This window comes from Cynocephalus volans, chromosome 1 (assembly GCF_027409185.1).
Source record: "Cynocephalus volans isolate mCynVol1 chromosome 1, mCynVol1.pri, whole genome shotgun sequence".
Lineage (NCBI taxonomy): Eukaryota > Metazoa > Chordata > Mammalia > Dermoptera > Cynocephalidae > Cynocephalus > Cynocephalus volans.
The window spans coordinates 108650756-108668261 of NC_084460.1; the positions used below are offsets into that span (position 1 = coordinate 108650756).

General features: G+C 34.7%; 1 protein-coding gene across 4 annotated transcripts in view; it reads left to right on the forward strand.

The window, feature by feature from the left end:
- VPS8 (VPS8 subunit of CORVET complex) overlaps positions 1-17506 on the forward strand; it is a 254205-nt gene that overhangs the window by 155996 nt on the left and 80703 nt on the right. For all 4 annotated transcript variants that reach the window (XM_063098643.1, XM_063098634.1, XM_063098627.1 and 1 more), the window contains 4 exons: positions 1481-1628; positions 5846-5935; positions 13110-13152; positions 17062-17165. In XM_063098643.1, the coding sequence (XP_062954713.1) occupies positions 1481-1628; positions 5846-5935; positions 13110-13152; positions 17062-17165 (385 nt within the window). The remainder of the gene's footprint in view (positions 1-1480; positions 1629-5845; positions 5936-13109; positions 13153-17061; positions 17166-17506) is intronic.

Sequence of the window (17506 nt, forward strand, 5' to 3'; positions counted from 1 at the left end):
TTAGATAATTTTCAAGTTATATGATAAGAACTAAGGTGGTGATGGTATACATAGGGAATAGCCAGTCACTTAACAAAGTTGTATAATAAAGGCAGTTGTGAGTTACCAAAATAAAAAAAAATTGATCCTTGGAATTTACAGCCAATTTGAAGAGATACTGAATTAGCCCATCAGCAAGTACTGAAAGCCCCAAGCAGCAGAACTTATTTAGTTTATAACTCAGCCTCTAGTCAGGACTAAGTATCACAAAGCTCATAAGTTAGCAAAGATGTCCTGTGTCTACATATAATTCTTCTTTCTGTAACTCAGCATCTTATTAGTAAAAATAAGAGTGCTACTTACCATCTTTCATACAATAATTATAAAATTCAAGTTGTTCTCTCTGGAATCCATAGACTCTCACCCTGTGGCTACTAGTACACTGAACATGATTACAGGTGTGGTTAGAGTCTGGTCCCCTTAGCTTTGGGGGCAACCAGAGTCGCCCATGAACAATTTATTTCACTCCAGTGGGCCATACAAATATTGCCATTTTTGTGTGCCATGATATGAGAAAAGCTGGAAACTGCTGCTTTAGACTGTCTACCTTAACGTTTCTTCAGAAGTCTCATCTCCCAAGCAATCATTTTTGTATCTTATTAACTCTATTCCAGTTCCTTATATATGGAGCTTTAGTGAGGAATTCTGAAGAGAAAATAGGACTCTCAGAAGGAACTAATTTCTTTTGAAGCTAGAGAGATGATTTAGCTCTCCTGTGAGCAGCAGTTGATTTTGTGAATAGTTCCTTTTGGCCACTGTTAGTTGAGTGCCCAGCATCATGAAACTAATATTCTACTTCAAAAGCTTCAGTTTAGGTAGCATGAGTAGCAGGCTCTGTTAGTAGCTGGCATACAAAGGAAATGAACCCCCTAAAATTGTGTATCTTACTATTCATCACTTTTTTTGTTGTTTTAACTGCAACCAAAAAAATTAGCCCTCACTTCATGCAAGACACTGGTTGAGTTCAAAAATTCATTAGTGAGAAGATACATGGTGCCTGCCCTCACAGAGTTTATAGTCTTTTAGAGAAGATAGATAATTAAAGAATTACAATGTGGTGTGATCGGTGCTATGAGGGAAGTATACTAGAGAAAGTTGCTGAACCTAGAAGATGGTTTATTATATATAGTTACTTATGGATCAAATTGTTTCTTTTGGAGCAAAGTATAACTTTTGGTGTGATTTAGGAGAGTCTCAACTGAATAACATTTCCTTAATTATTCAATGTAAACTGAGAAATATTACAACTTAGAATGTCTCTGATGTAAAGTACAGTTCACCTGAATAACCTCAGTAACGTTAAGACTTGTAATTCACATTTTTACCTGACCAGAAGGTAGTTCTGTTTTTAACATAATATACTTTTTATCTGTAGCCTTTAATTGTAGATATAATTAAATAATACTACAATTTAGTATTCTCTTGCCTTTTGTGTTTTCAGGGAAGGTATTCATGTAAATCAAGAATCGCTGCAAATATCTCCCTGTATTACAGAGCAGTTCATTGAGCTGTTGTGTCAGTTCAACCCAAACCAAGTTATAGAGACACTGCAAGTCCTTGAGTGCTACCGCCTAGAAGAAACTATTCAGGTACGACCAACAATGTAGAAAAGACAAAAATAAACTTGTCCTAAATATTCCCTATTTGACAGATGAGCAAAGGGAAACTCATATATGAAGTCACTTGCATAAGTTTATAGCTAGTAAGTGGTAGCAACTGAGATTGAACACAGATAGTCTGACTCCATAGTGAATGCTCTTAATTGCTGTGATAAACTGCTTCCCTATTTATTCTATTTAAAGTCAGAAACAGTAGATGCCCATCATTGTTATTAATCCAACTTTATAGAAATTGTATCCAACACAACAAACCTAGGAAAAGGAACACAGTAGAAATATTGAAAGGAAAAGACCGCATTCTTGTTTGTAGACTGATGATTAAATAGTCCTGTTGTGCCATAAAACTTAAGCTAAATTGCAAACCATTAGCTTTAGCACACTCATTGCCTTGATTCTCTTCCCTTGTTTTCTCCTGTTTCCAAATGAAAATGTATACACACACGTATTGTAGTCTACTATAAGAAGCTAGTGTGTTCCCCATTTAAAATTTATTCTTTAAGCTACTATTGTATCTCTTTTCCTTTGCTATCAACATTCTTGAAACAGTAAACTATTTTCTGCATCCACATCCTGAACTGCCCACAAACTTTAAAAAATCTTTAATTCTGAAATATATCAAATACATAGAAATGTGTTGAATGTCAAATACATATGTAATGCCCACGAACTCAATATTATAGTTATTAACATTTTGCCATACTGGCTTCAGATCATTGTTGTCTTGTTTTTGGTTTGTTTTAAAAATAAAGCACTCTTTATCTCTTCTCTGTGTCCCCTGAAGACATCACCAACCTAAGCTGGTGTTTATCCTTACAATCTCTGTTTTTAATTTTTCCTATACATGTATATACTTATAAAATACATGATACAGTTTTATGTTTTTTAAATGTGTATTAATGATATCGTACAGTACATATCCTATTGCAAATTGCTTTTTTTACTAAATGGTTTTTTTAATTAATCAATATTTATACATGTAGATCTACTTCATTCATTTTAATGGTCATATAATAGTCTATCAAATAATAAGCCAGTTTGTTTATTTCCCTGTTGATAGACATTTAGGTTGTTTCCAATCTTTTGCTATTATAAACAATGCTATAGTATACATCCTGGTACAGTACCTATCTTCTTATGTGCCCATGTGAAGTTTCTCTAAGAAATACACCTGGAATTGGAATTGTTTAGACAATAAAGTAGCATAATTCTACTAACATTGCCAACTTAATTTCTTAAGTGTTTGTGTTCTTATCAGCAGTTTGATATTTGCTATTTTCCACATCCTTGCCGATTCCTAATATTTTTAGACTTCTTAATTTTTGTCAGTGTGATGGGTATCATTGATTACTCATGACATTGAACATCTTTCCATATGTTTAATGATCCTTCAGATTTTCTTTTCTCTGAATTATCTATTTGTATTATTTGCCCCTTTTTAATTGAGTTTTTGCCCTTCTCTTATTGAATTCTAGAAGTTTTTTCTAATTTCTGGATCACTAATCCTTTGCTGATTTTGTGTTGGAGATGCCTTCTTTTGATCTATTATGGCACATCTTTTAAGTTGGTTTTTATGACTTCTATTTTAATTTATCAGTCTTTTAAGGCTTAAGATGGTGTATGTGTATATTATGTCTTTTCCTATTTTGATGGCAGAAAGGTATTCTCTTATATGAGTTTTATAGTTTAGCTTCTTACATTTAGGCTTTTAATCCATCAGAAATTTATTTTTGCAGGCTGATCAAGAAAGAGAGGGATTTATATAATTTTTTTGACATGATGGCTAATGGCTAATGGTCCTTGTGGCATTTTATTATCCTTTCCTCACTGATTTTCAATGCCATACACTATATACCAAAAAACTAAATGTATGTGGATCTGTTTGTGGGTTCTGTTCTGTTCTTTCAGTTATTTTTCTTTCCCTATACCTGTACCACATGTTTTAATTAATGTGACTTTACGATAGATTTATTATTTGGAAAAAGAGACCTCCTTTCTCATTCTTTTTCTTTAAAATGCTTTGTCTACTTTTGTCCTCTTACTATTCCACATAAAATTAGGGATCACATTCTCAAGTTCCTTTAAGAAAAAAAAAATCTTCTGGAATTTTGATTTAAAAAATACATTGAGTTTATTATAGATTAAGTCAAGGAGAATTGACATATCTTTGGTATTGATTCTTTACATTCAGGAATATGGTTGCCTTGTAAAAATGCCTTTTATGCTCTTTGGTAGTTTTATAACTTTTATGTAAGTTTCTTGCACATATTTTCTTAAATTTGTTCCTAGATATTTTATAGTTTTTGTTAACATTGCACAAGGAAATTTTTTGAAATGATATATTTTTTTTATTGATTGCTGCTGCTGTATTAGAATGTTACTAATTTTTCCCCATGAACTTTTAAAATTATTATTTTATTAGCATATTCATTATTACAAATCATACTTATTCTTTATGCCCCTTATCCAATCTCTCCCTATTCTCCTCCCTCTCCCCCCTCTAATAACCATAGATTTGTTCCCTCCTTCTGATAGATTGTTTCCCTGTTTCTCTGTTGATTTGTTGCCTAGATGATTTGTCTAGTACTGAGAGAGGTGTGTTTAGGTCCCCCACTATTATCATATAACACATGCTTCTTCTATTACTCTGGAGTATGCTTTGTGGAGACAGAGGATCTCTCTCTCTCTCTCTTTTTTTTTTTTTTTTTGATGTCTGCTGGTAACTCTTTTTGTGTCAATGCAGTTGAGTGTCTGGCATGCCATCTGCACAGTGGCTGTGACTACTGCTATGGGAACTAGCTGCTTTTGTGGCAGACGTGGCAACTGCAGTGGCTATGGTGGGCTACCCACATGGAAATGGTGTTTTTGGTGTGCTTTTTACCTGGTTGCAGCTGGGTTTGGCTTACCCTGGCTCCATGTGTCAGGACCCGGGTGGGGTCCCACGGTGGCAGGGGCAGTTATTAATTTTTGAACATTGTTTTGTTTCTAGCAACCTAGCTGAATTCTTTTTTAGTTCAAATAGTTTCTAGATTTTTTGTGACAATAATTTTTTCTAAGAATAATGGCAGTTTTGTTTTTTTCACTTCAATTTTATAATTTTTTTCTTTCTCTTATGAAATGTATAGGATCTCTAGGGTATTGTTGAATAGAAGCAGTGATAGTGTGCTCTCTGGCATTATTCTTGATTTAAAAGGGAATATGTCTAATATTTTACTTTATTTTTTATTTATTATTATTATTTTTTATCTTTTTTTAAAAGATGACCAGTAAGGGGATCTTAACCCTTGACTTGGTGTTGTCAGCACCACGCTCTCCCAAGTGAGCCACGGGCCAACCCTAATATTTTACTTTAAATATGGTATTTATTGTAGGATTTTGATACATAACTTCCATTAAATTAAGAAAATTCTGTTCCCAGTTTGGGTAAGAGTGTTTTGTTTTGTTTTTATCTTTGTCATGAATGGGTGCTACATTTTACCAAATGCTTTTCCTGTATTTATTGAGAAGATCACGTTTTTCTCCTTTGATCCGTTAACCTGTTAATGTATTATTTGTGCCTCTGTTTTTTTCTTACTTCTAAGAAAGTTTGTTTTTGTTTTTTTACTTTGTTAATCTTTGCAGAGAACCTACACTGGAGTTTGTTAAACCTCTCTGTTGTTTCTCTATTGTTTGTTTTGTCATTTTCTGTACTTTTTTCTCTTTTTTTTAATCTTCTTTGCTTAACTGGCATTTCTTTTTTTACTAATTAGAAATTTTTAGTTTATTAATTTTTATAAAGATCTCACAAGTTGATATTTTTTTTGGTCATTTTTGTATTTGTATTTTTATTGTCATTTTGTTCTAAATATTTTGGGTATAATTACACTTGAATAATTTTTAGTTCATATTGTTACTATTTATGTATTTGTGTTATCTTTTCTCCAGGGGATATATCTCATTCAGGTGTGTAACAATTTTTTAAAAATAAATAAGTGAAACAATGAATGAATTTATTCTAATGAGAACTGCCAGATGAGCCAGTATAAGATTAGAAAATCAAATATTTGCAACTTATGTGGGAAAGTAGCATACTACTAATGTATGAATTAGTTATTTATCACGTGGGTTTTTTTTTTAAATCCTTAATGAGATCTTCCTACTCCACAAATAAGATTTGTGAGCAAAAATATTTATCTTCTCTTTTTTCCTAGATTACTCAAAAGTATCAGCTTCATGAAGTTACTGCTTACCTGTTGGAAAAGAAAGGAGATATTCATGGTGCCTTCTTAATAATGCTGCAGGTAACATTTTACTACATTTGTTTTGTCATATTTCTATCTATCCCTCTCTCCATCCCTCTATCCATCTTTTTTTTTTTTTTTTTTTTTTTTTTTTTTTAATTTTATTTTGTCGATATACATTGTAGCTGATTAATGCTCCCCATCACCAAAACCTCCCTCCCTTCTCCCTCCCCCCCCTCCCCCCCAACAATGTCCTTTCTGTTTGCTTGTTGTATCAACTTCAAGTAATTGTGGTTGTTATATCTTCTTCCCTCCCCCCCCCGATTTGTGTGTGTGTGTGTGTATGTGTGTGTGTGAATTTATATATTAATGTTTAGCTCCCTCCAATAAGTGAGAACATGTGGTATTTCTCTTTCTGTGCCTGACTTGTTTCACTTAATATAATTCTCTCAAGGTCCATCCATGTTGTTGCAAATGGCAGTATTTCATTCGTTTTTATAGCTGAGTAGTATTCCATTGTGTAGATGTACCACATTTTCCGTATCCACTCATCTGATGATGGGCATTTGGGCTGGTTCCAACTCTTGGCTATTGTAAAGAGTGCTGCGATGAACATTGGGGAACAGGTATACCTTCGACTTGATGATTTCCATTCCTCTGGGTATATTCCCAACAGTGGGATGGCTGGGTCGTATGGTAGATCTATTTGCAATTGTTTAAGGAACCTCCATACCATTTTCCATAGAGGCTGCACCATTTTGCAGTCCCACCAACAATGTATGAGAGTTCCTTTTTCTCCGCAGCCTCGCCAGCATTTATCGTTCATAGTCTTTTGGATTTTAGCCATCCTAACTGGGGTTAGATGGTATCTCAATGTGGTTTTGATTTGCATTTCCCGGATGCTGAGTGATGTTGAGCATTTTTTCATATGTCTGTTGGCCATTTGGATATCTTCCTTAGAGAAATGCCTACTTAGCTCTTTTGCCCATTTTTTAATTGGGTTGCTTGTTTTCTTCTTGTAAAGTTGTTTGAGTTCCTTATATATTCTGGATATTAATCCTTTGTCAGATGTATATTTTGCAAATATTTTCTCCCACTCTGTTGGTTGTCTTTTAACTCTTTTAATTGTTTCTTTTGCTGTGCAGAAGCTTTTTAGTTTGATATAATCCCATTTGTTTATTTTTCCTTTGGTTGCCCGTGCTTTTGGGGTCGTATTCATGAAGTCTGTGCCCAGTCCTATTTCCTGAAGTGTTTCCCCTATGTTTTCTTTAAGAAGTTTTATTGTCTCAGGGTGTATATTTAAATCCTTAATCCATTTTGAGTTGATTTTAGTATACGGTGAGAGGTATGGATCTAGTTTCATTCTCCTGCATATCGATATCCAGTTATCCCAACACCACTTGCTGAAGAGGCAGTCCCTTCCCCAGTGAATAGGCTTGGTGCCTTTGTCAAAGATCAGATGGCAGTAAGTGTGTGGGTTGATTTCTGGATTCTCTATTCTATTCCATTGGTCAGTGTGTCTGTTTTTATGCCAGTACCATACTGTTTTGGTTATTATAGCTTTGTAGTATAGCTTAAAGTCAGGTAGTGTTATGCCTCCAGCTTTATTTTTTTTGCTGAGCATTGCTTTGGCTATTCGTGGTCTTTTATTGTTCCATATAAATGTCTGAATAGTTTTTTCCATTTCTGAGAAAAATGTCTTTGGAATTTTGATGGGGATTGCATTGAATTTGTATATCACTTTGGGTAGTATGGACATTTTCACTATGTTGATTCTTCCAATCCAAGAGCATGGAATATCTTTCCATCTTCTTGTATCCTCTCTAATTTCTCTCAGCAGTGGTTTGTAGTTCTCATTATAGAGATTTTTCACCTCCTTGGTTAACTCAATTCCTAAGTATTTTATTTTTTTGGTGGCTATTGTAAATGGGCAGGCTTTCTTGATTTCTCCTTCTGCATGTTCACTATTGGAGAAAAGAAATGCTACTGATTTTTGTGTGTTGATTTTGTATCCTGCTACTGTGCTGAAATCATTTATCAATTCCAACAGTTTTTTTGTAGAGGTTTTAGGCTGTTCGATATATAGGATCATGTCATCTGCAAACAGGGACAGTTTGACTTCATCTTTTCCAATCTGGATGCCCTTTATTTCCTTCTCTTCTCTGATTGCTCTGGCTAGTACTTCCAACACTATGTTGAATAGGAGTGGTGAGAGTGGGCATCCTTGTCTAGTGCCTGTTCTTAAAGGAAAAGCTTTCAGCTGTTCCCCATTCAGGATGATATTGGCAGTGGGTTTGTCATATATGGCTTTAATTATGTTGAGATACTTTCCCTCTATACCTAACTTATAGAGGGTCTTTGTCATGAATGAGTGCTGAACTTTATCAAATGCTTTTTCAGCATCTATAGAGATGATCATATGGTCCTGGTGTTTGAGTTTATTAATATGGTGTATCACATTTATTGATTTGCGTATGTTGAACCAACCTTGCATCCCTGGGATGAATCCCACTTGATCATGATGAATAATTTTTCGTATGTGTTGCTGTATTCTGTTTGCTAGTATTTTAGTGAGGATTTTTGCATCTATATTCATCAAGGATATCGGCCTGTAGTTTTCTTTTTTGGTTATATCTTTACCTGGTTTTGGTATCAGGATGATGTTTGCTTCATAGAATGAGTTTGGGAGATTTGCGTCCGTTTCAATCTTTTGGAATAGTTTGTAAAGAATCGGTGTCAATTCCTCTTTGAATGTTTGGTAAAATTCTGCTGTGAATCCATCTGGTCCTGGGCTTTTCTTTGTTGGGAGCCTTCTGATAACAGCTTCAATCTCCTTTATTGTTATTGGTCTGTTCAAATTTTCTACGTCTTCACGGTTCAGTTTTGGGAGCTTGTGTGTGTCCAGAAATTTATCCATTTCCTCCAGATTTTCAAATTTGTTGGCGTATAGTTGTTTATAGTAGTCTCGAATGATTCCTTGTATTTCAGATGAATCAGTTGTAATATCACCTTTTTCATTTCTAATTTTTGTTATTTGAGTCTTCTCTCTTCTTTTTTTTGTTAGCCATGCTAATGGTTTGTCAATTTTATTTATCTTTTCAAAAAACCAACTTTTTGATTCGTTGATCTTTTGAATTGTTTTTTGGTTTTCAATTTCATTCAGTTCTGCTCTGATCTTAATGATTTCTTTCCGTCTGCTAACTTTAGGATTGGATTGTTCTTGTTTTTCTAGTTCTTTAAGGTGAAGTGTTAGGTTGTTCACTTGCCATCTTTCCATTCTTCTGAAGTGAGCATTTAATGCAATAAATTTTCCCCTCAATACTGCTTTTGCAGTATCCCACAGGTTTTGGTATGATGTATCATTGTTTTCATTAGTTTCAATAAACTTTTTGATTTCCTGCTTGATTTCTTCTTGGACCCATATGTCATTAAGTAGAATGCTGTTTAATTTCCATGTGTTTGCATAGTTTCCAGAGTTTTGTTTGTTATTAATTTCTAGTTTTAATCCATTGTGGTCTGAGAAGATACATGGGATACCTCTATCCATCTTAATTTTTTATGTTTCAATGTAAGTTGTAGACAACCCTGAATATTTTTATTATGCATATCATTGACTAGAGTTTAATATTTCTTTGTGGTACTTTTTTTTTTTAAAGGTAAAATCTACATATAGCAAAAAAACATGTCTTAAATGTACCATTTGATGAGTTTTTGAAAAATGCATACACTGTGTAACCCAAGTCTCTAACAATATAGAGGTCATTACCTTGACTCCAGCAAGTTCTCTCACTCTAGTTCCCAGTCAGTGCTCACTGCCGTCTTTCCACCCTCCCATCCCCCGCCAGAGAAAACTGTACTTCTGGGATTTTTTTTCACCATCCAGTAGGTCCTCTTTTTTGTAATTCTTCTTTCACTCAGCATAATGTTTTTGGGATGTGTCTCTGTTATTGCATGTATCAGTAGTTCATTCCTTTTATTGCTGAGTAGTCTGTAATTGTGCCACTATACCATGGATTGTTTATCCATTCTCCTGTGGATGGACACCTGGGCTATTTCTAGTTTTTGGCTATGATGAATAATGCTGCAAACGTCATTCTTGTACAAGTCTTTTTGTACACAAATTATTTCACTTCCCTTGAGTAAATACCAAGGAGCAGAATTGCTGGGTCATAGAACGGTTTTATAAGAAATTGTTAGCGTCTGTCTGAAGTGGTTGTACCATTTTACACTCCCACAAACAATGTGTAAGAGTTCTGGTTTGCTCCTCATTCTCACCATACTTGTTGTTCTATCACTTTTTTTTAAAAAAAAAAAAACTTCTTTCCATTAAAAAAAATTGTTAAAAATATATAGCATAAAATTTATCATTTTAACCATTTTTAAGTGTACAGTCGGCCTTCTGTATCCATGTGTTCTGCATCCAGGATTCAATTGAGTGTTTGACAAAAATAAAAATAAAAATTAACAATATATCAATAAAAAATAATATAAATTAAAAAATACAGTATGACACTGTTTACATAACATTTACAATGTAATGGGTATTATAAGTAATCTAGTGATGATTTAAAGTATACAGGAGGACATCCATAGGTTATATGCAAATAGTATGCTGTTTTATATGAGGGACTTGAGTGTCCATGGATTTTGGTATCCAAGGGGGATCCTGGAACCAATCCCCCTCAGATACTGAGGGACAACTGTACAGTTCAGTGGCATTAAGTATAGTTACATTGTTGTGCAACCATGACCACCCTCCATCTCCAGAACATTTTCAACATTCCAGCCTGAAACTCTGGACCCATTAAAAAACTACTCCACATTCTCTGTCTTTCCCACCCCTGTCCCTGGCAACCACCAATCTGCTTTCTGATTCTATGAATTTGGCTACTATAGGTACCTCATATAACTGGAATCATACAGTATTTGTCCTTTTTTAAAAAAATTAATTTTTAAAAATTCATCATTATACAGTGTAATTGATTTTTGTGGCCCTTTACTAATTCCTCCCTTTCCCACCCCTGGCAACATCAGTTTGATTCTCTTCTCTTAACAAGTTCAAGGAATTACTGTGATTGTTGTTGTGCTTTTTTTTTTTTTTTTCCCATTTATTTGTTTGTTTATTTATTTTTATTAGCTCCCACATATAAGTGAGACCATGCGGTATTTCTTTCTGTGCTTGGCTAATTTCTCTTAACATAATTTTCTCTAAGTTCATCCATGTTGCTGCAAATGGCAGTATTTCATTCTTTTTTATAGCAGAGTAGTATTCCATTGTAAAAATATAGCACATTTTCCTTATCCACTCATCCGATAATGGGCATTTAGGCTGATTCCAACTGTTGGCTATTGTAAATAGCGCTGCATAAACTTGGGATTATAGGTATCCCTTCAAATGATGATTTCCATTCCTCTGGGTAGATACCCAGCAGTGGGAGAGCTGGGTCATATGGGAGTTGTATCTGAAGTTGAGAAACCTCCAAACCATTTTCCATAATGGCTGCACTAATTTACAGTCCCACCAACAGTGTAGGAGGTTCCCCCTTTCTCCACATCCTCACCAGCATTTGTTATTCTCAGTCTTTTTGACATTAGCTAGCCTTTTTGTCCTTTTGTATCTGGCTTATTTCACTTAGCATCAATAATGTCTTTAAGGTTCTTCCATGTTATAGCACATGTCAGAATTTCCTTCCTTTTTAAGGTGGAATAATATTTTATTATATGTATATACTGTATTTTGTTTACCCATTCATCCTTCAGTGGACAGTTGGGTTGCTTCCACCTTTGTCTATTGTGAGTGCACAAATATCTTTTCGAGTCTCTGCTTTCAGTTCTTGGCATATACCCAGAAGTGGAGTTGCTGGATCAAATGGTAATTCTATTTCTAAATTTGTAAGGAACTGCCATACTGTTTTTCATAGCAGCTGTGCCATTTAACTTCCCCACCAGCAATACACAAAGATTCCAATTTCTCCACATCCTCACTCTTATTTTAAACTTTTTTTTTATAGTAGCCATCCTGATGGGTGTGAAATGGTATATCAGTTTTTTAAAATATTGTCATCTAGATAGGAATATAGATGTTCTATTTATATCAAAAAATGCTTCATATTGGCTTCTGTCTAGTCATATGATTCTAAAACAGGCCAGGAAGAATACCCCACAGAGGCTTTATGTAGGCTCTTAATCTCTTTTAATCTGTAAATGACCTTTATACATCTTTTTTTTCCCTTGCAATTTATTTGTTGAAGATACCATGAACCGTTTTAAAGAATAAGTAGAAATACTCCTGGCATGGATGGGAGAAGGAAAAGCAGGAGACCCTCCTAGGGAATAAGACCATCATTTGCAAGGGATTGGGAATACAAAGGAGCGTGAACTGCTAGAACAGTGCCAGCAGCTTTACTAGGCTCAGTCATACAATGTATAGGCAGGTCAGGCTAGAAACGAAGGCTAGGTCCAGATTTGACAGTTTTTGAATGACACACTGAAGAATTATGATTGATCCTCTTGTCACATCGGCTCAACTAAAAGGTTTTCAAGCAAGGAACTGACATGATGTTCTTTGTTTCATAAAGACTGCTATTGATCATTTGCATATGGTATGAGGTGAATGAGAGGGAGTAGTTGATGATTTTAGCTTATAAGGTTATTTAGTTTATAAGGGACCTCAAGAAAAGGAGCAAATTTGGGGTAGAAGGTGTATATTGGGGGTGGCTTCAGTGTACATTAAGAAGCCTTTGGAATATCAGTTAAGGGTGTGTGAGGATCTGGATTTCAGTAGAGCAGTGGACACTGCAACCACATATTTAAGCGATATCACACCTATAGCTGTGCCCTATACTGTGGGGATGAATTTGTCATGTTCTTTTTATTCCCACCCAACCTACCTCTTTTTCTCATAACCAGTATGAATTTTATTCCCTATCCAAAGCATAGATAAATTCTAATCCTCATGACTGTGCCTAAAGAATATCAGTGATGAGTATGTGGTGGTGTAATAGAAGAGGAGGTGGGACAGAGTAAGTGATACTTGATCTTTTGAGTCCCTTCCCATGCTGATAGCTATGCTTTCTATATATGTAAGTATTCAGTTCTGAATGACAGAGAGAGACCATTCTTAATAACCTTGTTGTTTCTTGGGGTTTTACCTTTAAAACATGTTAATTCAAATATTTGGTGGATAGAAATATGAAGTGTTTCTTTTACCTCCTGTATTCTTTTTACCTCCTAGAGATTACAAAGCAAACTTCAAGAGATAACACGTCAAGGTGAAAGTAAGTTCTTGAGTGTAATTTATAATTTTTTTCCTCTGTGTACCCCATGTTTTAAAATAAGTTTTTTAAAAAACTGCATTTATTAAATAATACTTACATTGGTCCATCTGCATAATTGCTATTTATCCACTTTAACATAAATCCAAATTTTAGCTAGTTATTGAGGGTTCATAACAGGAAATCATGTAAATCATTGTGGCTGTGTAATGCTAATTGTCAGTGGAGTTAAATGTACAAAAAAATAGGTACTGTTCACTGCTGTTGATTATCTTTTTGGTTATATTTCTGTACTTATGTTTTGGTTATGTGTAAATGAGGTATATAACTAACATCCTAAAAATTACTGTAATGTGCTGAACAGCAGCAAATCAGGGCTTCTAATCATAAGCAACAGCCAATGTTTCTATACTGAATTTATACAATGTTAGCCTAAAGTAGTAAAACTTGAATGTTTTGTCACAGATAGTTATAAAATTTCTGTCATATTCCTTGACATTTAAAAAAGTTATTTTTTTTTAAATTGTGGTAAAATATACATAATGTAAAACTGACCATGTTAACCATTTTTAAGTCTACAGTTGAGTGGCATTAAGTATATTTTCATTGTCATACATCACCAGCATCCATCTCCAAAGGTTTTCATCTCCCCAAACAGAAAATCTGTACCCATTAAGCAACAACTCTCCATTTCCACTTCCCCCCACCCCGAGTCCCTGACAACCACCATTCTACTTTCTGTCATTCTGTTTCTCTTTCCATCATTCTTTGTCTGAATTTGATTACTTTAAGTACCTCATGTGAGTGAAATCTAAAGTGCTTGTCCTTTTGTGACTGGCTTATTTCACTTAGCATAAGGTTCATAAATGTTGTAGCGCATGTCAGCATTTCCCTCCTATTTAAAGCTGAGTAATATTCCATTGTCTGTATATACAACATTTTGTTTATCCATTCATTCTCCGATGGATTCTTGGGCTGCTTCCACATTTTGGCTATTGCAAATAAGGCTACTATGAATATGGGTGTGCAATATCTCTTCAAGATCCTGCTCTCAATTCTTCTGGGTATATGGCCAGAAGTGGGACTGCTTGTCTCAAGTAGTAATTTTATTTTTAATTTGTTGACAAACTGCCAGCTGCCATTTGTCAACATTTTACATTCCCACCAACAATGCACAAGGGTTCCATTTTTTCCTTGCCAGCAATTCTTTTCTTTTTTTTTCGATAGTAACCATCCTAATGGGTGTGAGGTGGTAGCTCATTGTGGTTTTGATTTGCATTTCTCTAATGATTTGTGATATCAAGCATCTTTTCATGGGCTTTTTGGCAATTTGTTTATCTTCTTTGGAGAAATGTCTATTCAGGTCCTTTACTCATTTTTTAATCAGGTGGTTTGATTTCATATTCCATGATATTTTCAAAATAAACTTTACGAAGATCAGGAAATTTCTTGATAGGTGATTCTTAGATTATCCTACCTCACAACACAGTTCTTGGACCCCTTGGTCCACACCTAATATATCTTTACCCTATAATCCTTGGTAGATTATTTATCTATACACAGGTACTTCAAAAAGTTTATGGAAAAATACAATTAAAAGATAATATGAATCTTTCCATGAACTTTTTGAAGTACCCTGATATTTTTTGATGATTAGGTCCTAGACAATAGGGTCTGTGTTGTACCTTGACCATCTGGTATTAAATCTTTTTGGAAGCTTAGTAAGCATTTGATTGACTTTTCTGTATTCATAGTCCAGCTAGACAATTATCTTTTTTGTACTGTCGGTATATGTTCGATCAGTTTCGTTATGTCAGGCTTGTGGCATTTTGTGACATTTTTCTTTTTAAATTTGGTGTAATAAGAATAATTTTTGCAGACAATACATGAAAGACTGAGGGAAAAATAAGAGTATTTCCTTAAAATCACTGCAATGATTTGCCTGAGGTATTTCTAGAAAGCCAGTTTTTTGAATTCCAGTGATGATAAGTTTTCCAGTAATAATCTCATGTCTGCCATCTACTTTCAGATTCAGTTTTGACAGAATGCTTAAGAATTTTGGAGGATTTGCTATTTGCAAGACATTATGTTTAATTCCTGTGGGTTATACACAGATGACTAAAACACAGCCACCCTTCCCCTAAAGAACTACAGTCTCATGAAAGAGACAGATATGTAAATAAAAACTTTGAATGCAAGTAGAGTGGAGTGTTATAAAAGATACAATAACAAAAGGAGTGTGGAAAATTAGGGGACTGTTTGTAAACCATTAATCAGGGAGAGTTTTGTAGTGGACGTGACCTTTGAAGTAAGACTGGAACGGTGAATAGGAGTTTGATAGACAACAGCAGGGAAATGACCTCCTAGGCTGAGGACTATGTGAGCATGGAAGTGCCTCGCTAGTAACCTCAGAGAGTATGAAATAATCTGGTGACATAGGTGAGATGAGCCTGAATCTTTACTCTGTTTAAGGGTCAGAGGCTTCCTCACACTCTATTTTTAAGAATTGAGACTCTTTGATGGTTTTTGTGGAGGGCAGTGATCTGTTTGAACGCATGTTTAAGAAAACCCTAGTGACAGTATAAAAGTGAAAGAGATAGGCAAGATTTGGAAGTCAAAAGTTCAATTTAAGGCTGTTTCTATAGTACAGATGAGGTGATGAAGAGCTTCACCAGAGTAAAAGTAGTGGGCATATGAGAATACAGAGGAGAATTAACGAAATTAACTATTTACTTGAATGTGTAGGGTGAAGGAGAGGAAAGCTTCAATGATGAAGATTTATAAACTGGTTTGTCACCTCTCCCCCAGGGTGACAGAGATGCAAAAGATTACTCAAAGCCCATTTCTTCTGAGCACTGAGAGGCCCTGGAGGGGTTGATTCCCAGGAACCCTCAAGAGAGAAGCATTCCTTGGGAAATAACCCCGAACTAGGGTTTTCTCTCGGTATTTATTCTCCAGGCAAGAAAGTTACAGAAAAGGAACATAGGTGGTTAAAAAAGGAAAAGTAAGATAATTGTCATGGCAACAGTCATTAGGTTTAGCTGTACCAGTGACATCTGCCTTAGAGCCAGCAATTTTGCCATGTTACAATTCTTTATCTGCAACAGAGACTTTAGCCCGGGGAAAGTTTTCTGTCTTTCCCAAGCTTAATATTTCTATGTGCAATTCTAAAAAGTTAGGCCCTGTAAAATACATGTGCTTTATTAATGTTAGTACCCTCCACACTGGTTGACTTAAAGATGATTGTTTTATTAACTTAGTTTGGAAATGTAGGGAGAGGAACAGGTTTGAAATGAGAAAAATAAGTTGGATTTTGCACATATCAAGTTCAAAATGCTTGCAGAACATCCATGTAGAGATAGATGTCCTAGGTTCATTAGAAAATTTAACCTGCAGATTATGAATGGAATAAAGTCTGGAGATGTATATTTTAAAGTTATTAGGAAAGACATGAGAGTTGAAACTAAAAGAGTGGCTGAAATCATTGAAAAATGAGAAGAGAAAAGGGCCTAAAATAGTATCGTGGGGAAATAACCTACATCTAAGAAATAGGCAGAGGAAAAGATGTAGAGCAAGAAAGATGAAGAATAATCTCTCTCATAACTAATCCACAAACAGATGATTGGGGATTTTTCATAGCTAAAGTATATTGAAATGCTAAGTATGATGTGTACTATGTACACATACACACTTTATATGTACTATGAATATTAAACATTTATATGGAAAACTCCTATTGCACAGAATTGTCTGGTTTTTAATCTCCCAAACCTTGGTATCAGGTCTTATGGATGATTAGATGATAGAAAACTAAGGCTACACAAAGAAGAAAAAGAATTTGATTTTTCACAGAAACTCTGAGATTATCGGTAATATATCCTTAGGTGATGTTTGTACTTTTTCTGAATCTAGATACCAAAGAGGATCCTTCATTAAAGGATATTGAAGATACCATGGTAGAAACAATTGCTCTTTGCCAGAGAAATTCACATAATTTGAACCAGCAGCAACGAGAGGTAAGAGAATGACTATTAGACATTTTAAATCCTGTTCTGGTTAGAAACTAGGAATTAATTGTTTCCACTGTTCTTTTAGCCACCTGAGTTTAATTCAACTGGATTTTAATCACTTTTTAGTGTTCCCAGGAGTATAAGACTCCTGAAGATATTATGAGGAGCATGTGGCCTCTTTGTTCTCACAAAAGGCTTTATATTCTTGGATTTGGCTGTGCTGCAAAACTTAAGGTGCATGAGTACTAGATGTTGCTGTTGTCCTTGGACTGAGATTTTGTATATTTTATGTAGTGGTACTATGGATATGTCATCATTTATCATCTCTTCTATTCCCTGTGGATGAA